We start from the raw sequence: 23,731 nt of genomic DNA on the forward strand, positions 1-23,731 counted from the left end.
CCGACATAGTCTGAGGATGTGCTGGGGGCAGCCTGCAAATGTCGACATGCTTCCTGTACCAACGTGACATGTCCAGAACTTTTTAACCCTATCCCATATGTCTTTGGACTGTGGGAGGAACTGAAGCACCCGGAGGCTCCCCATGGCCATGGGGAGAACGTACAAACTCCTTACAGGCAATGGAACCTGGGTCACTGACGCTGTAATGATGTTACACTAACCACTCCACGACCATACCAACCCAGTACATCACAGTCAAAGCTGTGTGCCCTAGTTTTATTGAACTAATTTCTCTGGCATCTTTTGTTTGGAAACCTTCCCTAAGTCATTCAGACAGTTATAAGCTCTACATGTTTGTCAAACATGACCTGTTAAATTCATGCCAATTTTGCCTCTCATATTATTATGTCAAATACATGTCTACCTCTGCCTCTGGACTGACGCCCAGCTTCCTCCCGTCTTGTGATTGCAGGCTGACTGCTCTGTCATATTGGTCCTTTTTTGCACATCATCGGGTGTTTGTCAGGCCTTGTTTATGTATAGTTTTTCATTAATTCTAATGTATTTCTTTATTTTCCTGTAAACACATGGGATTCTGCACTTGATTTTTAAAACCTTACTTTAAGACTTTGTCTTAAAATCAGACGTCAGTGCATCAGCCGGTGAACAAAGTACTTCAGGGACCCCCGTCCTGCCCAAGCTTCTCAAATGTCAAAATTGAGTTTGCACCCACCACTTGTGCTGGAAGCTCATTCCACACACTCACGACTCTCTGAGAGAAGTTTCCCCTCATGTTCCCATTAAACTTCTCACCTTTCCCCCTTAACCCATGACCTCTGGTTGTAGTCCCACTCAACCTCAGTGGAAAAACCTGTTTGCAATTACCCTATCCAATACCCCTCATAATTTTGTATATTTCTATCAAATGTTCTCTCAATCTTCTACATTCTAAAGAATACAGTTCTAACCTATTCAATCTATCTTTATAACTCAGGTCCTTCAGACTCGGCAACATCCTTGCAAACTTTCTCAGCACTCTTTTAATCTTGTTTACACTTTCCTGTAGGTAGGTGATCAGAACTGCACACAATACTCCAAATTATGCCTCACCAACGTCTTAGACAACTTCAACATAACATCCCATCTTCTGTACTCAATGCATCGATGTGTGACGCCACTTTCAATGAATAATCGCCAGAGTCCTTTGTTCTACCTCACTCCTCAGTACCCGACCGTTCACTATGTGACACCTACCCTGGTTGCAAAATCTTGCACTTGACCTACCCCTTTCTGTGAGGAGTTTGTACGTTATCCCCAAGGTCACGGCGATTTCCTCCAGCTGCTCTGGTTTTCTCCTACATTCGAAGACATATGGGTTAGTTGGTCACATGGCTGTAACTGGGCAAGACCAGAGGGTCAGCAGCATCCCAGTGGGCCGAGGGGTGGCCGCCATTTCAGGCGCATCAGGCCAGAGAGTGGAGAGATGGAGATGGCCAGCAATGGAAGTCCTTTCAGAACAGGAAATCTGCTTCACTTCAACTTTCTATATGAGATTTTGTGGCGACACAACACAGAGATGGCCCCTGGCCCTTTGAACCACACCACCCCAGCAATGCCCCCACAACCCCCATTTAACCCTATCCAAATCACGGGACAACTTACAATGACCAATTAACCGACCCAGTACACCTCAGGATTGGGGGAGGAAATGGGAACACCCGGAACCCACACATTCCATGGGGAGGGTGTACAATTGAGCTCTGAACTCACAGCATTCTCAGCAGTAATAGTGACTCCCTAACCACTTCGTTGCCATGGCTGCCAGACTTGCTGAGCTCCTCCAGCATTTTGTGTGTTGCTCTGGATTTCCAGCATCTGCAGAACCTCATTTACATTTTCAAATTTAAATACAATTACACTTGAGCCCCTGCAGGCCCCACCATAGAGGCACACCCCTTCTCCAGGGACACTGAGGCATGAAGGGCAGCCAGTCAGTGATTCACCATCAATAACTCTAGGAGACTGGAAGTGAACGATAGGCTTTTATTAACAGGGTGCACAACATCTCGGAGGCTGATGGAGGAGCAGTGCCCCAATCGCCTTTATACCGGGGTCTGTGGGAGGAGCCACAGGAGCAGTCAGCAGAGGGGCGCGTCCAGACGGGTATACATAGTTTACCACAGTCGGCTCAAGTAGAGCCCTCAACTGCCCTCTGGACCCATGAATGGCCAGTTTGGTCAGGCCCAGGAGTAGGCCTACGAGGGGCTCACCCAAACGGCCGTCATCTGTCCTCAATGGGTGATCAGTGATCAGGGACGTGAAGCTGATCTGCAGCCAGAACTGGAGGAGCCACTTCAGATATTCAGACAGGAGCTGCAACCTCTCACACTCCACATGGGCAGGGCACTGGCTCCTCCCAGCCACAGCAGGACAGGGTGTCAGTGACCCAACTCAAGATCTGTGAATGTGCCCTATGCAACACCCTCCTTCCCAGTTCTCCCCCCTTCCAATCACTTACTTAGTTTAACCACTCCGCTAAAGATGCCAAAAAACCCCACGGCTCCTTGCCCATTCCCCATTACAAAAACCCCAAGGCTCCTTGCCCATTCCCCATTACAAAAACCCCAAGGCTCCTTGCCTCTTCCCCATTACAAAAACCCCAAGGCTCCTTGCCCATTCCCCATTACAAAAACCCCAAGGCTCCTTGCCTCTTCCCCATTACAAAAACCCCAAGGCTCCTTGCCCATTCCCCATTACAAAAACCCCAAGGCTCCTTGCCCATATCCCATTACAAAAACCCCAAGACTCCTTGCCTCTTCCCCATTACAAAAACCCCAAGGCTCCTTGCCCATTCCCCATTACAAAAACCCCAAGGCTCCTTGCCCATATCCCATTACAAAAACCCCAAGGCTCCTTGCCCATATCCCATTACAAAAACCCCAAGACTCCTTGCCTCTTCCCCATTACAAAAACCCCAAGGCTCCTTGCCCATTCCCCATTACAAAAACCCCAAGGCTCCTTGCCCATATCCCATTACAAAAACCCCAAGGCTCCTTGCCTCTTCCCCATTACAAAAACCCCAAGGCTCCTTGCCTCTTCCCCATTACAAAAACCCCAAGGCTCCTTGCCTCTTCCCCATTACAAAAACCCCAAGGCTCCTTGCCCATTCCCCATTACAAAAACCCCAAGGCTCCTTGCCTCTTCCCCATTACAAAAACCCCAAGGCTCCTTGCCTCTTCCCCATTACAAAAACCCCAAGGCTCCTTGCCTCTTCCCCATTACAAAAACCCCAAGGCTCCTTGCCCATTCCCCATTACAAAAACCCCAAGGCTCCTTGCCTCTTCCCCATTACAAAAACCCCAAGGCTCCTTGCCCATTCCCCATTACAAAAACCCCAAGGCTCCTTGCCCATATCCCATTACAAAAACCCCAAGACTCCTTGCCTCTTCCCCATTACAAAAACCCCAAGGCTCCTTGCCTCTTCCCCATTACAAAAACCCCAAGGCTCCTTGCCCATATCCCATTACAAAAACCCCAAGACTCCTTGCCTCTTCCCCATTACAAAAACCCCAAGGCTCCTTGCCCATTCCCCATTACAAAAACCCCAAGGCTCCTTGCCCATATCCCATTACAAAAACCCCAAGGCTCCTTGCCTCTTCCCCATTACAAAAACCCCAAGGCTCCTTGCCCATATCCCATTACAAAAACCCCAAGACTCCTTGCCTCTTCCCCATTACAAAAACCCCAAGACTCCTTGCCTCTTCCCCATTACAAAAACCCCAAGGCTCCTTCCCTCTTCCCCATTACAAAAACCCCAAGACTCCTTCCCTCTTCCCCATTACAAAAACCCCAAGGCTCCTTGCCTCTTCCCCATTACAAAAACCCCAAGGCTCCTTGCCTCTTCCCCATTACAAAAATCCCAAGGCTCCTTGCCCATTCACCATTACAAAAACCCCAAGGCTCCTTGCCCATTCCCCATTACAAAAACCCCAAGGCTCCTTGCCCATATCCCATTACAAAAACCCCAAGACTCCTTGCCTCTTCCCCATTACAAAAACCCCAAGGCTCCTTCCCTCTTCCCCATTACAATCATCTCCATTGCAGCTTGGTGTCAAGCTTCATTTTATTCTGTGGGATTCCTTTGAACAAGTTTCTGTAAAAGGTAACAACACATAAGTGCCATCATAAAGATTTCACCTAAAACTTTGTCAAACTTGCATAGATGTGTAGTGGAGAGTATACTGACTGGCTGCATCATATGGAAACACCAATTGCCTGGAATGGAAAATCCTACAAAAAGCAGTGGATACAGACTAGTCCTTCACAGGTAAAGCCCTCCCCACCACTGAGAATATTCACACAGAGCGCTGTCACAAGAGAACAACATGAATCATCAAAGACCCCCAGCCTCATCCAGACCAAGTTGAATCACTTTTTATTGTCTTTTCGACCATAACTGCTGGTACAGTATGCAGTAAAAACAAGACAACGTTTTTCAGGATCATGGTGCTACATGAAACAGTACAAAAACTACACTGAACCATGTAACAAAAACAGGAAAAAAAACTACACTAGACTACAGACCTACCCAGAGCTGCATAAGGTAAACAAAATAGTGCAGACATTACAATAAATAATAAACAAGACAATTGGCACAGTAGAGCGTAGTAAGTTGGTGTCAGTCCAGACTCTGGGTATTGAGGAGTGTGATAGCTTGGGGGAAGAAACCGTTACATAGTCTGGTCGTGAGAGCCCAAATGCTTGGGTGCCTTTTCCCAGATTGCGGGAGGGAGAAGAGTTTGTAGGAGGGTTGTGTGGGGTCCTTCGTAATGCTGTTTGCGGATGGAGCGTGTAGTGTAAAAGTTCGTGATGGCAGGAAGAGAGACCCCGATGATCTTCTCAGCTGACCTCACTATCTGCTGCAGGGTCTTGATATGCCTCCTGATGAGCCTCGCAACACTTCACAATGATGGATGTGAGTGCAACGGGACAGTAGTCATTTAGGCAGGACACTGAAGGCTTCTTCGGCACGGGGATGATGGTGGCGGCCTTGAAGCACTTTGGAACGGTGGCACTGCTCAGGGAGATGTTGAAGATGTCAGTGAGAACATCTGCTAGCTGGTCTGCACATTCTCTGAGCACTCTACCAGGAATATTGTCTGGTCCAGCAGCTTTCCGTGGGTTGACCCTGCACAGGGTTCTTCTCACATCGGCCTCGGTGAGACACAGCACCTGGTCATTTGGAGGAGGGGTGGACTTCCTCGCTGCCATGTCATTTTCCACCTCAAAAAGAGCGCGGAAGTTATACAGCGCATCTGGGAGGGAGGCATCACCAGTACAGGCAGGTGATGTTGTCCTGTAATTGGTGATGCCCTTGCACATGCGCCTCTTGTCGCCGCTGTCCTGGAAGTGGCTGTGGATTCGCTGGGCACGTGCACTCTTTGCCCCTCTGATGGCCCGGGACAATTTGGCCCCTTGCTGTTGTTAGGGCTGCCTTGTTGTTTGCTCTGAAAGCGGAGTCACGGGTCCTCAGCAAGCGCATGCACCTCCGCTATCATCCATGGCTTATGGTTAGCGCGTGTAGTGTTGGTCTTGGACACAGTGAGGTCTGTTCTCATTGGGTAGGAGGTACAGGAGTCATAGGTCCCACACCACCAGGTTCAGGAACAGTTCTTAAATCATCAACCATCAGGTCCCACACCACCAGGTTCAGGAACAGTTATTAAATCATCAACCATCAGGTCCCACACCACCAGGTTCAGGAACAGTTATTAAATCATCAACCATCAGGTCCCACACCACCAGGTTCAGGAACAGTTCTTAAATCATCAACCATCAGGTCCCACACCACCAGGTTCAGGAACAGTTATTAAATCATCAACCATCAGGTCCCACACCACCAGGTTCAGGAACAGTTATTAAATCATCAACCATCAGGTCCCACACCACCAGGTTCAGGAACAGTTCTTAAATCATCAACCATCAGGTCCCACATCACCAGGTTCAGGAACAGTTATTAAATCATCAACCATCAGGTCCCACACCACCAGGTTCAGGAACAGTTATTAAATCATCAACCATCAGGTCCCACACCACCAGGTTCAGGAACAGTTATTAAATCATCAACCATCAGGTCCCACACCACCAGGTTCAGGAACAGTTCTTAAATCATCAACCATCAGGTCCCACACCACCAGGTTCAGGAACAGTTCTTAAATCATCAACCATCAGGTCCCACACCACCAGGTTCAGGAACAGTTATTAAATGATCAACCATCAAGTCCCACACCACCAGGTTCAGGAACAGTTATTAAATCATCAACCATCAGGTCCCACACCACCAGGTTCAGGAACAGTTCTTAAATCATCAACCATCAGGTCCCACACCACCAGGTTCAGGAACAGTTCTTAAATCATCAACCATCAGGTCCCACAACACCAGGTTCAGGAACAGTTATTAAATGATCAAACATCAGGTCCCACACCACCAGGTTCAGGAACAGTTATTACCCCTCAACCATCAGGTCCCACACCACCAGGTTCAGGAACAGTTATTACCTCCCAACCATCAGGTCCCACACCACCAGGTTCAGGAAAAGTTATTACCCCTCAACCATCAGGTCCCACACCACCAGGTTCAGGAACAGTTATTACCCCTCAACCATCAGGTCCCACACCACCAGGTTCAGGAACAGTTATTACCCCTCAACCATCAGGTCCCACACTACCAGGTTCAGGAACAGTTATTACCCCTCAACCATCAGGTCCCACACCACCAGGTTCAGGAACAGTTATTACCCCTCAACTATCAGGTCCCACACCACCAGGTTTAGGAACAGTTATTACCCATCAACCATCAGGTCCCACACCACCAGGTTCAGGAACAGTTATTACCCCTCAACCATCAGGTCCCACACCACCAGGTTCAGGAACAGTTATTACCCTACAACCATCAGGTCCCACATCACCAGGTTCAGGAACAGTTATTACCCCTCAACCATCAGGTCCCACACCACCAGGTTCAGGAACAGTTATTACCCCTCAACCATCAGGTCCCACACCACCAGATTCAGGAACAGTTATTACCCTACAACCATCAGGTCCCACACCACCAGGTTCAGGAACAGTTATTACCCTACAACCATCAGGTCCCACATCACCAGCTTCAGGAACAGTTATTACCCCTCAACCATCAGGTCCCACACCACCAGGTTCAGGAACAGTTATTACCCCTCAACCATCAGGTCCCACACCACCAGGTTCAGGAACAGTTATTTACCCCTCAACCATCAGGTCCCACACCACCAGGTTCAATAGACAATAGACAATAGGTGCAGAAGTAGACCATTCGGCCCCTCGAGTCTGCACCGCCATTCTGAGATCATGGCTGATCATTCACTATCAATACCCAGTCCCTGCCTTGTCCCCATATCCCTTGATTCCCCTATCCATCAGATATCTATCCAGCTCCTTCTTGAAAGCATCCAGAGAATTGGCCTCCACCGTCTTCTGAAGCAGTGCATTCCACACCTCCAGAACTCTCTGGGAGAAGAAGCTCTTCCTCAACTCTGTTTTAAATAACTGACCTCTTATTCTCAATCCATGCCCTCTGGTACTGGACTCTCCCAACAACTGGAACATATTTCCTGCCTCAATCCTATCAAATCCTTTAATTATCTTAAACGTTTCAATCAGATCCCCTCTCAATCTCCTCAATTCCAGCGTGTACAAGCCCAATCTCTCCAATCTCTCTGCGTAAGACAGCCCTGCCATCCCAGGAATCAACCTAGTGAATCTACGCTGCACTTCCTCATTTGCCAGAATGTCCTTCCTTAAACCTGGAGACCAAAACTGTACACAATATTCCAGGTGTGGTCTCACCAGGGCCCTGTACAAATGCAAAAGAACATCCTTGCTCTTGTATTCAATTCCCCTTGTAACAAAGGCCAACATTCCATTTGCCCTCTTCACTGCCTGTTGCACTTGCTCATTCACTTTCATTGACTGGTGAACTAGGACTCCTAGGTTTCTTTGCATTTCTCCCTTACCTAACTCGACACCGTTCAGACAATACTCTGCCCTCTTGTTCCAGCTTCCAAAGTGGATAACTTCACATTTATTCACATTGAATGACATCTGCCAGGTATCTGCCCACTCACTCAGCCTATCCAAGTCTCCCTGTATTCTCCTAACGTCCTCTTCGCATGTCACACTGCCACCCAGTTTAGTATCGTCAGCAAACTTGCTGATATAGTTTTCAATGCCCTCATCTAAATCATTGACATAAATCGTAAAGAGCTGTGGTCCCAATACAGAGCCCTGTGGTACCCCACTAGTCACCTCCAGCCAGTCTGAGAAACACCCATTCACTGCTACCCTTTGCTTTCTATCTGCCAACCAGCTTTCTATCCATGTTGAAACCCTGCCCCCAATGCCATGAGCTCTGATTTTACTCACCAATCTCCTATGTGGCACCTTATCGAATGCCTTCTGAAAATCTAGGTACTCAACATCTACTGGCTTACCCTCGTCTAACATCCTTGTTACACCCTCAAAAAACTCCAACAGATGATTCAGGAACAGTTTTTACCCCTCAACCATCAGGTCCCACACCACCAGGTTCAGGAACAGTTATCACCCTTCAACACTCAGGTCCCACACCACCAGGTTCAGGAACAGTTATTACCCCTCAACCATCAGGTCCCACACCACCAGGTTCAGGAACAGTTATCACCCTTCAACCCTCAGGTCCCACACCACCAGGTTCAGGAACGGTTATTACACCTCAACCATCAGGTCCCACACCACCAGGTTCAGGAACAGTTATTACCCCTCAACCAGGTCCCACACCACCAGGTTCAGGAACAGTTATTACCCCTCAACCATCAGGTCCCACACCACCAGGTTCAGGAACAGTTATTACCCCTCAACCATCAGGTCCCACACCACCAGGTTCAGGAACAGTTATCACCCCTCAACCATCAGGACCCACACCACCAGGTTCAGGAACAGTTATTACCCCTCAACCATCAGGTCCCACACCACCAGGTTCAGGAACAGTTATCACCCCTCAACCATCAGGTCCCACACCACCAGGTTCAGGAACAGTTATTACCCCTCAACCATCAGGTCCCACACCACCAGTGTCAGGAACAGTGTGGGTAACTTCACTCACCACAACTCCAGGGCCCACTCACTCTCAAGGACTCACCACAACTCCAGTTCTCAGTACTTTCTACTTGCACAGTTTTTCTTAGTTTTGCACATTGGTTGTTTGTCAGCCTTTATATGTGAAGTTGTTCACAAATTATGTTATATTTCCTTATTTTCCTTTAAATGCCCACAGGAAAATGAATCTCAGTGTCGTATCTGACGGCATCTATTATTATTTCGATATTAAATGTACTTTAAACTTCCTACAAGCGAGTGGCGCCGTCGTTAAATATTTCATGGTGGATTTGGCGCAGGCTTTCGTAAAGCAACAGACGCCGCCTCCAGATACTGAGACAGACACATCTTGGACTGATTCTTCGGTGGGAGACACATGTGCATATAAATGCACAAACGCAAACTCTGTGGCCAAGCTCAGTGCCAGTGTGATCTCGGCATCTCGGCTCTCTGCTGACTTTCAATGCCATCAGTTAAACCTGTCACTGAAGCTCAGATACGTAGCTTTTGTCAGCCCACTCTGTCACTGACCTTCTGTGGTCATTAACCCTGCGCAACACAACCCGCCTCTCACTCAATAAACCTAGAACTGCTACCGAAGGATTTTTAAAAATAACTTTGCCCTCCACCCAGGGACTCGATTCCCAGAGGAAACTTTTAGAAAAGTTAGAAGCTGTAGAAAGTGTAAGTTTAACCTCACTTCTAGGATCTCCCATTCAGGGAGAGCGGCTGAGTGGCGTTGGTAAATACAGGAATAAAACAGACCTGCACCACAGACTCGCTCAGCAAATGTTGCTCAAACTTAAGAGGCACAATTTGTAAACACAATTTGTTCAGTTGGAAAGTTAATCACGTTCCAGGAGGGGCAGGTACACCTCTCCGTCCGCGCTACCTACAGATGGCGGCAAAAGCCACCGCGGAGGCATTCCTGAGACTCACATCTGCGCCTCGCTCCGGTCAGAGCAAAGCTGCGCCTCTCGTTCGTGTAAAGAAATATTTTTTATTACAAAACCCTCCCTCGAAGCTCACTTTACCCATTTATTTCCCGAACTCTCAGTGACCAGCTGTATTGGAGAGATCCCACTTTCTCCGAAACCGCGCCGCTGTAACTCGAACCTGCAGTTAACTACCTCCTGCAGACATTTCACCAAGATGTTGGCTGACCCACTGTCAGGAACCACAACACCCCGTCGCCGCTCCACACTCACCCCTCCCCCCCGTCACTGCTGGGTTTGACAATTCCGAAGAGCCGCTCCTCATGACGCATTGAATCTGTTATCCAGTCATTCCCAGTCATGAACACCGCACAGATACAGGGTCTTTGGCCCGACCACACTTAGTCCGGAATAGGTCCAGGCCCTTCCCCTGCCTGTCCCGATCCAAATTATACTATTGTACCTACCTTCCTCGGCCGCCACCACCTTCTGTGTGAAAAACATTGTCCCTCAGCTTCCCTTTCCCTTCTCACTTTAAAAATTACCCCCTCGTTTTGGGTCTTGATCTCCCCTGCCCTTGGAAAAGACAGATGCCGTCTCCTTATTATAATTTTAAACATATCAATATGGTCGCTCTTCATTCTCCTCTGTTCCAAGGAATAGAGACCATGACTATCCAACATTCCTGTTACTCTGACCATCTAGTCCTGGCACATTCTCGTAAATCCCTTCTGTATTCTTTCCAGTTTAACCACTTCTTTCCTGTAACATGGTGTACACAGTTCTTCAAGTACACCTACTTGAAGAACAAGTCCATCTCCCGTACTCGGTGCCCTGACTGATGATAGCCTGTGACAAACACCTTTTTTACCACCTTCTACCTATGATGCTGCTTTCAATGAACAATGTGGTTCTTCTGGATCCCTCTGTTCCCCAACACTCCCTAGTGCCCCTCCATTCACAGGAGAAGCTCAATCTCCTGATCCTGATATGTTTCCTACTGAGGGATCCCACAACCTGATGTAAAAACACTTTCCCTCAGTACCAGTTCTCCTCAGCTTGGCGATTCCTCATTCCTGGCCCCCACAGTCCTGGTTGGTCCCTTTCAGCTCCTGGTTACCCCCCCCCCCACGCCACCGCGGATGAGCCCTGTTCGGCTCCTGCTCCCCCACTCTGCGTGAGTGAGTTCTCTTCGTCGAAATCATGCTCCTAATATAACTGTAGGGCTTGAAAACACCACTCAGTCCGGGCAGCCCGTGGGAGGCAGACGTACCCACTGGCGGTGCTGCCCTCTCACTCCCCCCCCCCCCCACCACTTTGTCACAGAGCCACCCAGACTGAACTTTCCTTCACAGCCACCATCGCCAACCGATGGACCGACTCTCCCATCCTCACGGCCGCGGTTCGAAACCCGGCAGCCTGCTCGCAGGGACTCAGTGCCCGCTCCGAAACGGTTCTGCCAGGTGCACGGGGCTCAGCTCCCATTCCGGTCCCTGATCCGTACACACACACCCCATTCGGCTCCAACCGGGGCTTGGCTCCCACTCCCCGAGCCCGGTACCAACCTGGTCTTTCCACTCTCGTCCACGTACTGACTCCGGTAGAAACCGCGGAGGTCGTCGTCAAGTCGTCCAGTGAATTCGGTGTAGAGGGAGTAGTTCGCGCCGCGCTTAAGCGGCTTGGCGAGAACGATGACGAGATACTGGGTGTCGTTCTGCAGCCAGCTCTTCTTCACGTCGAGCGGCTTCCCACCCGCACCCCAAACCCAGGCCAGCTGCCCCGACGCGCTGCTCAGATTTAGCCGGTCGGAATGGATGAGAATCAGGTCGGTGGATTTGACGCATTTGAACAACACGGAGGAGCTGCCTTTGAAGATGTACAAGTCGTTGTTGCCAGACTGCGGTTTCAGCTGCGGCCACAGATTCAGCTCGTAGTGCAGCGGGACCAGGTCAGTGGGCAGACGGAGTCGCTGCCAGGGTTGTAGTGGCGCCGTGGGGGTGCTGGGGCCGCCCGCCGACGGGGTGCTGGGGCCGCCCGCCGCCGGGGTGCTGGGGCCGCCCGCCGCCGGGGTGCTGGGGCCGCCTGCCCCGTTATCAGAAGGCTGGCTAGCTCGCTCCTGCGCCAGGACGACGGCAAGCGCGATGATGGTAGCAGCCGCTCCGGCCGCCAGGACACCCGCCACGGCCGCCAGCGTGCGGCTGATGTAGAATCCTTGGCCCATGTCTCCCGCACCCGGCTTCCCGCCCGCACTGCGTCCCGGGCGCTGCTGGGCTCCGGCATTTAACGGCAGGGGGCTGAGCCCCGCCGCGTCCGGGAACAGCTGCGCCGCGCCCGGGCGTTCCCCATATGGTCCCGGGCGTGTAGATTCACAGAGTGTCCCGCCCCTGCGATCCGTCTCCCGTTCCTCCTCCCCCCGAATCTGGTCTCCCCGTAACCATATCCTGGTCCCGCTTATCTCCCGCTGGAGGTAGCGCTCTCTCCCCTCAGCCCCACGTCTCGGGTCACCGAGAGCTCCGGCAGTTGATCCCCGTCGCCCCACTGAAAGAGCGGAGCGGTAACACCCACCTCCACCTCGTCCAGAAATAGCCCAGAAACAGGCAGTTCTGCCCAACCGATCGATACTGTTCCGTTGCCTAACATCGTTCCATTTTCCCCACATTAGGCGCCCTATCTCTCAAAAGCTTTCCTGTCCGTGCACCTCTGGCAATGTTGTAATCCTATACACCTCTTTACTTATACCTGACAGCCTCCACTTGCCCCTCAGATTCCCTTCAAATCTTTCCTCTTTCAACTTAAACCTAGTTTAAGACTCCTCTATCCTGGGGGAAAGGTTGCGACAAGCTTCGCCCGTTCCTCTTCAGATTTTATAAAGCTCTTTAAGGTCAACTGTACTTCCTTGCAAAGATTCAGCATACGATCTGGAACTTTTACAAACTTCTATGAATGTGTAGTGAGTGGAGTGTATCACCGGTTACATCACAGTCTGGTGTGGAAACACCAATGCACTTGAAAGGTATGTGGACCGCCCAGCCCATCATGCTAAAGACCCAGCCCCACTTTCCCCACCATTAAGGACATCCATACAGAGCGTTGTCAAGGGAAAGCAGCCTCCATCATCAGGAAACCCCCGCCCAGGACATGCTCTCCCTCCACCATCAGGAAGAAGGTACAGGAGCCTCAGGACTCACACCACCAGGTTCAGGAACAGTTATTACTCCTCAATCATCAGGCTCTTGAATCAGAAGGGTTAACTTTACTCACCTCTACTCTGAATTGATTCCACAACCCGCAGGCTTGCTGTCAAGAACTCGACAACTCTTGCTCTCGAGATTATTTATTTTTATTTGCGCAGTTTGTCTTATTTTGCACATTGGTTCTTTGCCAGTCTTTAATTATTGATAGATTTTTCATAAATAATATTATATTGTGAATATCTGCAAGTGGTTGGTAAATTGATGAAGATCCCAAGAGGCAGGATTTATGAACATTTGGAGAGGTATAACATGATTAGGAATAGTCAGCATGACTTTGTCAAAGGCAGGTTGTGCCTTATGAGCCTGACTGAATTTTTTGAGGATGTGACTAAACACATTGATGAAGTTAGAGCTGTAGATGTAGTGTATATGGATTTCAGCAAGGCATTTGATAACGTACCCCATCCAAGGCTTATTGAGAAAGTAAGGAGGCATGGGATCCAAGGGGACATTGCTTTGTGGATCCAGAACTGGCTTGCCCACAGAAGGCAAAGAGTGGTTGTAGACGGGTCATATTCTGCATGGAGGTTGGTGACCAGTGGTGTTCCTCAGGGATCTGTTCTGGGACCCCTACTCTTCGTGATTTTTATAAATGACCTGGATGAGGAAGTCAAAGGATGGGTTAGTAAATTTGCAGAAGACACAAAAGTTGGGGGTGTTGTTGATAGTGTGGAGGGCTGTCAGAGTTTACAGCGGGACATTGATAGGATGCAAAATTGGGCTGAGAAGTGGTAGATGGAGTTCAACCCAGATAAGTGTGAGATGGTTAATTTTAGTAGGTCAAATATGATGGCAGAATACAGCATTAATGGTAAGACTCTTGGCTGTGTGGAGGATCAGAGGAATCTTGGGGTATATTGTATTGGACTTCATCAACCATGGGATTGAGTTTAAGAGTGAAGAAGTAATGTTGCAGCAATATAGGACCCTGGTCAGACCCACTTGGAGTACTGTGCTCAGTTCTAGTTGTCCAACTACAGGAAGGACATGGAAACCATAGAAAGGGTGCAGAGGAGATTGACCTGGATTGGGGAGCATGCCTTATGAGAGTACGTTGAGTAAACTCGGACATTTCTCCTTGGAGCGATGGAGGAGAGGTGACCTGATAGAGGTGTACAAGATGATAAGAGGCATTGATCCCCAAATACCATCAGATACTGTACAGACAAATCTGTACACCCCATCAGATACTGTACAGACAAATCCCTTCACACCATCAGTTACTGTACAGATGAATACCTTCCCTCCATCACATACCGTACAGACAAATCTCTACACACCATCAGATATATTGCAGACGTATCCCTCCCCACCATCAGATTCTGTACAGAGAAACTCCTGCACACCATCAGATATTGTACAGGCCAATCCCTCCCCACCATCAGATACTGTACAGACAAATCCCCCCCACCATCAGATACTGTACAGCCAAATCCCCCCCACCATCAGATTCTGTACAGACAAATCCCTACACACCATCAGTTACTGTACAGACAAATCCCTACACACCATCAGATTCTGTACAGGCAAATCCCCCCCACCATCAGATACTGTACAGGCCAATCCCTCCCCACCATCAGATACTGTACAGGCCAATCCCTCCCCACCATCAGATACTGTACAGGCAAATCCCCCCCCACCATCAGATACTGTACAGACAAATCCCCCCCACCATCAGATACTGTACAGGCAAATCCCCCCCACCATCAGATACTGTACAGGCAAATCCCCCCCACCATCAGATACTGTACAGGCCAATCCCTCCCACCATCAGATACTGTACAGACAAATCCCCCCCACCATCAGATACTGTACAGGCAAATCCCCTCCCCACCATCAGATACTGTACAGGCCAATCCCTCCCCACCATCAGATACTGTACAGACAAATCCCCCCCCCACCATCAGATACTGTACAGGCAAATCCCCCCCACCATCAGATACTGTACAGGCCAATCCCTCCCACCATCAGATACTGTACAGGCAAATCCCTCCCCACCATCAGATACTGTACAGGCCAATCCCTCCCCACCATCAGATACTGTACAGGCAAATCCCCCCCACCATCAGATACTGTACAGGCAAATCCCTCCCCACCATCAGATACTGTACAGGCCAATCCCTCCCCACCATCAGATTCTGTACAGACAAATCCCCCCCACCATCAGATACTGTACAGGCCAATCCCTCCCCACCATCAGATTCTGTACAGACAAATCCCCCCCCCCACCATCAGATACTGTACAGACAAATCCCCCCCACCATCAGATACTGTACAGACAAATCCCTCCCCACCATCAGATTCTGTACAGACAACTCCCTCCCCACCATCAGATACTGTATAGACAAATCCCCCCCACCATCAGATACTGTACAGACAAATCCCCCCCACCATCAGATTCTGTACAGACAAGTCCCTCCCCACCATCAGATTCTGTACAGACAAATCCCCCCCCCCACCATCAGATACTGTACAGACAAATCCCCCCCACCATCAGATTCTGTACAGGCAAATCCCTCCCCACCATCAGATACTGTACAGGCCAATCCCTCCCCACCATCAGATACTGTACAGACAAATCCCCCCCCCACCATCAGATACTGTACAGACAAATCCCCCCCACCATCAGATTCTGTACAGACAAATCCCCCCCACCATCAGATACTGTACAGGCAAATCCCTCCCCACCATCAGATACTGTACAGGCCAATTCATCCCCACCATCAGATACTGTACAGACAAATCCCCCCCCCCACCATCAGATACTGTACAGACAAATCCCCCCCACCATCAGATACTGTACAGACAAATCCCTCCCCACCATCAGATTCTGTACAGACAACTCCCTCCCCACCATCAGATACTGTATAGACAAATCCCCCCCACCATCAGATACTGTACAGACAAATCCCCCCCACCATCAGATTCTGTACAGACAAGTCCCTCCCCACCATCAGATTCTGTACAGACAAGTCCCCCCCCACCATCAGATTCTGTACAGACAAATCCCCCCCCACCACCAGGTACTGTACAGACAAATCCCTCCCCACCATCAGATTCTGTACAGACAAATCCCCCCCACCATCAGATTCTGTACAGACAAGTCCCTCCCCACCATCAGATTCTGTACAGACAAGTCCCTCCCCACCATCAGATTCTGTACAGACAAATCCCCCCCACCATCAGATTCTGTACAGACAAGTCCCCCCCCACCATCAGATACTGTACAGACAAATCCCCCCCCACCATCAGATACTGTACAGACAAATCCCTCCCCACCATCAGATTCTGTACAGACAAATCCCCCCCACCATCAGATTCTGTACAGACAAGTCCCCCCCCACCATCAGATTCTGTACAGACAAGTCCCCCCCCACCATCAGGTACTGTACAGACAAATCCCACCCCACCATCAGATACTGTACAGACAAATCCCTATCCACCTTCAGATACTGTACAGACAAATCCCTCCCCACCATCAGATTCTGTACAGACAAATCCCCCCCACCATCAGATACTGTACAGACAAATCCCCCCCACCATCAGATTCTGTACAGACAAGTCCCTCCCCACCATCAGATTCTGTACAGACAAATCCCTCCCCACCATCAGATTCTGTACAGACAAATCCCCCCCACCATCAGATTCTGTACAGACAAGTCCCTCCCCACCATCAGATTCTGTACAGACAAATCCCTCCCCACCATCAGATTCTGTACAGACAAGTCCCCCCCCACCATCAGATACTGTACAGACAAATCCCCCCCCACCATCAGATACTGTACAGACAAATCCCTCCCCACCATCAGATTCTGTACAGACAAATCCCCCCCACCATCAGATTCTGTACAGACAAGTCCCCCCCCACCATCAGATTCTGTACAGACAAGTCCCCCCCCACCATCAGGTACTGTACAGACAAATCCCCCCCCACCATCAGATACTGTACAGACAAATCCCTATCCACCTTCAGATTCTGTACAGACAAATCCCTCCCCACCATCAGATTCTGTACAGACAAATCCCCCCCACCATCAGATACTGTACAGACAAATCCCCCCCACCATCAGATTCTGTACAGACAAGTCCCTCCCCACCATCAGATTCTGTACAGACAAATCCCCCCCACCATCAGATACTGTACAGGCCAATCCCTCCCCACCATCAGATTCTGTACAGACAAATCCCCCCCCCACCATCAGATACTGTACAGACAAATCCCCCCCACCATCAGATACTGTACAGACAAATCCCTCCCCACCATCAGATTCTGTACAGACAACTCCCTCCCCACCATCAGATACTGTATAGACAAATCCCCCCCACCATCAGATACTGTACAGACAAATCCCCCCCACCATCAGATTCTGTACAGACAAGTCCCTCCCCACCATCAGATTCTGTACAGACAAATCCCCCCCCCACCATCAGATACTGTACAGACAAATCCCCCCCACCATCAGATTCTGTACAGACAAGTCCCCCCCCACCATCAGATACTGTACAGACAAATCCCTCCCCACCATCAGATACTGTACAGGCCAATCCCTCCCCACCATCAGATTCTGTACAGACAAATCCCCCCCCACCATCAGATACTGTACAGACAAATCCCCCCCACCATCAGATACTGTACAGACAAATCCCTCCCCACCATCAGATTCTGTACAGACAACTCCCTCCCCACCATCAGATACTGTATAGACAAATCCCCCCCACCATCAGATACTGTACAGACAAATCCCCCCCACCATCAGATTCTGTACAGACAAGTCCCCCCCCACCATCAGATTCTGTACAGACAAATCCCCCCCCACCATCAGGTACTGTACAGACAAATCCCTCCCCACCATCAGATTCTGTACAGACAAATCCCCCCCACCATCAGATTCTGTACAGACAAGTCCCTCCCCACCATCAGATTCTGTACAGACAAGTCCCTCCCCACCATCAGATTCTGTACAGACAAATCCCCCCCACCATCAGATTCTGTACAGACAAGTCCCCCCCCACCATCAGATACTGTACAGACAAATCCCCCCCCACCATCAGATACTGTACAGACAAATCCCTCCCCACCATCAGATTCTGTACAGACAAATCCCCCCCACCATCAGATTCTGTACAGACAAGTCCCCCCCCACCATCAGGTACTGTACAGACAAATCCCCCCCCCACCATCAGATACTGTACAGACAAATCCCTATCCACCTTCAGATACTGTACAGACAAATCCCTCCCCACCATCAGATTCTGTACAGACAAATCCCCCCCACCATCAGATACTGTACAGACAAATCCCCCCCACCATCAGATTCTGTACAGACAAGTCCCTCCCCACCATCAGATTCTGTACAGACAAATCCCTCCCCACCATCAGATTCTGTACAGACAAATCCCCCCCACCATCAGATTCTGTACAGACAAGTCCCCCCCCACCATCAGATTCTGTACAGACAAGTCCCCCCCCACCATCAGATTCTGTACAGACAAATCCCCCCCACCATCAGATACTGTACAGACAAATCCCCCCCACCATCAGATTCTGTACAGACAAGTCCCTCCCCACCATCAGATTCTGTACAGACAAATCCCTCCCCACCATCAGATTCTGTACAGACAAATCCCCCCCACCATCAGATTCTGTACAGACAAGTCCCCCCCCACCATCAGATTCTGTACAGACAAGTCCCCCCCCACCATCAGGTACTGTACAGACAAATCCCCCCCACCATCAGATACTGTACAGACAACTCCCTATCCACCTTCAGATACTGTAAAGTCAAATCCCTACACACCATCAGATTCTGTACAGAGAAACTCCTGCACACCATCAGATACTGTGCAGGCAAATCCCTTCCCATCATTAGGTAGAGCTACTAGGACTTGATGTTTCAATCCCAGTGATAAAGTTGGCAGTCTCGATGTTGTCAGTGGCTTGGAGTGGTGACGAGGAGGGTAGCTATGTCATCGGGGTCATCTGGTGGGCACCTTCCTTCTCTAATGTTTCGTTGATAAGCCCCATACGTTTCCAGAGGGCTCAACAGTGTTACCTGGCATCCCAGATACACCCCCCTCAGTTCCCTACCCTCCTGTCTTCATCTTGCAGCCCAGTTGTTGTCTTTCCTTTTAATCCAAATCCAGTTGCTTTCCTCTGCTGCGTTTGACAAGGATTTGATTGCTTATTGGAGGGAGACACCCCTCACCTCCACCTTCTTCAACAGACTGGTCGTAGATATAGCAACGAATCCCCTGCATCCCACTTCTACAGGGAAAATCTTGGTCTTCCAGCCGTTCTGAGCAGCTTCAGTTGCCAGTTCAGAGTACTTGGTCTTTTTCCTCTCATAAGCTTCTTCAACACCATCTTCCCATGGTACTGTCAATTCCACAACATATGCCAGCTTGGCTGTTGTGGACAAAGGACTATGTCTGGCCAGAGTGTTGTAGCCGCAATGTCTGGGGGAAACACAAGCTTTTTCTCCAAGTCCACGTCCATTTTCCAATCCTGAGCAACATGCAGAATGCTTATGTCCTTTGATGTTACTTGGTGCTCCGGAGGTTGGCCTGCTGGTACAAATCGTGTAATGTGGATATTTCCTGCCGATGTTTGTGGGAGAGCATTTACGGTGGCTTGCCTCTGTTCCAAGATTGATGCCAGCTGTCTGAGAACTTGGTTATGCCACCAAGTATACCACCCCTGGCTGAGGCTCATGGTGCATCCTGTTAAAATGTGCCTTAGTGATCCAGGTGCTTGACAAAGAGAGCAAGTGGGGTCTTCTCCCCACCACTGGTTCGGGTTTTGAGGTGTTGGTAGGAGGTCATAAGTGGCTCTGATGACAAAACTTAGCCGAGATCCCTCAATCTCTCAGATGTCACGCCAACTGAGTTTCCTCTTTTCCAGGCTCTCCCAATTAGTCCATTGGCCCTGCTTGGCCATTGAAACGGCTCTGGCGTGTCGCTCTGCCTCCTCCTGTCTCCTCACCTCCTCCACAACGAGCCGTCTCTTCTGCACTGATGTTGCCTTGTGCCGTTGAGGAGCCTTCGGGACAAGCCCGAGACCGGCTCTCCCATGTTGGACTTGGCCAACCATGTCCCTGAAGTGAAGAGCAGACCTAGCACTCTGATCGCTTCAGATGGGGTCCACTTCCTCCCCGTTGCCACACGGGGGCTGCTGTTCGAATAACAGTATCTTCAGATTCAGTGAAGGTAATGACCAACCTTGCTTTGGTGCATTTGTATTCTTCCACAAGACTTGTAATTGGTAATTCCAATTTGCCGTTCCCGTACAGTCCAACAGGACTTAAGCATTGTGGAAGTCCAAGTCACTGTTTCACATGTGTGCTGATCACTCTTTCGAGCCTTTCCACCTTGTTAATGGGGATTTCATACACTGTTAAAGGCCACATGAGTCTTGGGAGTATACCGAACTGGAAACACCACAGCTTGAAGTTTCCTGGCAGCCAGGTCTTGTTGATGTGAGCTATCTACGTGATGGTATCCTTTTTGAGTTGTTTAAACTGCTCGGTGTCCTTGAGCTTAGCATCATACCATCGGCCCAAGCTCTTCACTGGCATTTCTGAAACAGTTGGGGCAGGTGTTCCATCGATATGAAATCTATGATCTGTGACTTGACCTTTGACAATGGAGATGCTTCTGCACTTGCTGGGCTTGATCTTCATCCTTGTCCATATGATGTTTTGATGAAGCTTTTGCAGAAGTCTCTTGGTGCAGGGGACAGTTGACGTCAGTATTGTTATATCGTCCATATAGGCTTGTATCAGTGGTAACCTTTGACCAAACTGTAGCTATTTTCCTCCCGCAACCCATTTTCAGGCTCTGATAATGAGCTCCATTGCCAGAGTGAAGGCCAGTGGGGAGATGGTGCACCCCGCCATGATGCTTACTTCCAGTGGTTGCCAAGCTGCTGTGGTGAAGTCTGATGTTGTGAGACAAACTTGCAGATCCTGGAAGTAGTGTTTTACCAGATTTGTGATTGTTGCAGGCACCTAAAGGAATTCAAAAGCAGTTCACAACAGGGAATGAGGACTGATCCATAGGCATCGGCCAGGTCGAGGAACAAGCCATGCAGATCCTTTCCTTCTTTCTTAAATGTCTGGCTTTGATGCCATACGACTCTGGCGTGTTCAAGGCGTCCCGAGAAGCCTGCTATGTCAGCCTTTTGGATTGATGTGTCAATGAAATGGTTTTGTTTCAGATATTTTGTAAGTCTTTGCGCCAACACGCTGAAAAAGATCTTGCCTTCTATGTTCAGAAGGTTTATTTGATGAAACTGTTCAATTGTGGACAAATCCCTACCAACCATCAGATACTGTACAGGCAAATCCCTTCCCATCATTAGGAAATCAGGATCAGGTTTATTATTATCAGCAGGTGATGCGAAATTTGTTAACTTAGCTGCGGCAGTTCAATGCAATTGATAATATAGAAGTGAAATAAATAAATGATTTACAACAGGCGTATTTTGAATAGACTCAAAAATTGTGCAAAAAAATAAATACTCTATATTTTAAAAAAGTGAGGTTGTGTCCAAGTGTTCAATATCCATTTAGGAATCGGACGGCAGAGGTGAAGGAGCTGTTCCTGACTCACTGAGTGTGTGCCCTCAGGCTTCTGTAACTCCTACCTGATGGTAACAGTGAGAAAAGGGCATGCCCTGGGTGCCAGAGGTCATGAATAATGGATGCTGCCTTTCTGAGACACCACTCCCTGAAGGTGTCCTGGGAACTTGTAGGCTAGTACCCAACATGGAGCTGACTAGATTTACAAACCTCTGCAGCTTCTTTCAGTCCTGTGCAGTAGCCCCTCCCCACATACCAGACAGTGATGCAGCCTGTCAAGATGCTCTCCACGGTACATCTATAGAAGTTTTTGAGTGTATTTATTTATATGCCAAATCTCTACAAAACCCTAATGAAGTATTGTCACTGTCTTGCCTTCTTTTCTACTACATCAATATGTTGGGACCAGGTTATATCCTCAGAGATCTTTTATGCCCAGGAACTTGAAAATGCTCACTCTCTGCACTTCTGATCCCTCTGTGAGGATTCCTTTGTTTTACCTGTAGTAAGGGTAATAATCTCAGGATTACTACCATGTACTAATGAGTGCAAGAATAGCATGATCAGGCATGTTAATGCATGGCTGAGAGACTGGTGTAGGGGGCTGGGGTTCGGATTCCAAGATCATTGAGGCATCTTCTGGGGGAGGTATGACCTGTGCAAAAAGGACGGGTCACACCTGAACCCAAAGGGGTCCAATATCCCAGCAGGCAGGTTTAATAGAGGACTTAAACTAATCTGGCAGGGGGATTGGAACCAAAGTGATAGGGCTGAGGAACAGGAAAACAGAAATAAATCAAAGACAGATATGCATGCAATAGAGATTATAGAAACGACAGGCAGGAGATGTGGCATAATCACAGCCAGAGGGGTGAGTTACAGGGGTGTAGTGCAGTTAAAACAGAAAACAACAAATATTGGACTGAAAATGTTTACTTGAATGCACACAGCATAAGAAATAAAATGGACTATCTTGAAATTCAGCTGCAGATTGGCAAATATGATGCTGTGGCGGTCTCTGAAACTTGGCTAAAGGATGGCTGCCATTGGGAGTTGAATGTCCAAGGATATATGGTGTATTGGAAAAATAGGTTAGTAGGCAGAGGGGGTGGTGTGGCTCTGTGTATAAGAAATAATATGAAATAATTAAAAAGGAATGACATAGGATCAGAAGGTGTAGAGTCTCTGTGGGTTGAGTTAAGAAATGGCCAGGGTAAATGGACCCTAATGACAGTTGTATACAGGCCTCCAAACAGCAGCTGGGACGTGGATTACAAGTTCCAGCAGGAGGTAGAAAAGGCATGTCAGAAAGGCAATGTCATGATAATCGTTGGGGGTTTTAACATGAACGTGGATTGGGAAAACTAGGTCAGTGCTGGACTTCAAGAGAGAATTTGTAGAATGTCTAAGGGATGGCTTTTTAGAACAGCTTTTCGTTGAGCCCACTGGGGGATCGGCTGTGCTGGATTGGGTGTTGTGCAATGATCCGGCATGAAAGCTTAAGGTTAAGGAACCCTTAGGGAACAGTGATCCCAATATGATCGAGTTCACTTTGAAATTTGAGAAGGAGAAACTAAATTCCAATGTGTTGGTATTTCAGTGGAATAAAGGAAATTACAATGGCATGAGAGGGGAACTGGCCAAAGTTAACTGGAAAGAGACACTATCAGGAAGGACAGCAGAGCAGCAATGGCTGGAGTTTCTGAGAAAAATGAGGGAAGTACAAGACAGATATACAGTATTCCAAAAAAGAAGATTTTTTTTAACGGAAGAAGGACATGACCGTGGCTGACAA

The 23,731-nt window shown here is 49.0% G+C and overlaps 1 protein-coding gene and 1 long non-coding RNA gene across 4 annotated transcripts in view; one reads left to right on the forward strand and one right to left on the reverse strand.

The window, feature by feature from the left end:
* The window catches only part of LOC132382659 (aminopeptidase N-like), a 77,945-nt gene extending 65,447 nt beyond the window's left edge, over positions 1-12,498 (reverse strand). The window contains exon 1 of one of the 3 annotated variants that reach the window (XM_059953093.1): positions 11,669-12,498. In XM_059953093.1, coding sequence (XP_059809076.1) covers positions 11,669-12,324 — 656 coding nt within the window. In that variant the 5' untranslated portion in view covers positions 12,325-12,498. Of the gene's footprint in view, positions 1-9,420; positions 9,654-11,148; positions 11,193-11,668 lie in introns of those variants that run through there. The other 2 variants (XM_059953095.1, XM_059953094.1) reach the window with 2 other exon arrangements.
* LOC132382661 (uncharacterized) overlaps positions 11,916-23,731 on the forward strand; it is a 42,377-nt gene continuing 30,561 nt past the window's right edge. The window contains exon 1 of the long non-coding RNA XR_009508441.1: positions 11,916-12,051. This is a non-coding gene — a long non-coding RNA (uncharacterized LOC132382661). The remainder of the gene's footprint in view (positions 12,052-23,731) is intronic.

Source organism: Hypanus sabinus, chromosome 28 (assembly GCF_030144855.1).
Source record: "Hypanus sabinus isolate sHypSab1 chromosome 28, sHypSab1.hap1, whole genome shotgun sequence".
Lineage (NCBI taxonomy): Eukaryota > Metazoa > Chordata > Chondrichthyes > Myliobatiformes > Dasyatidae > Hypanus > Hypanus sabinus.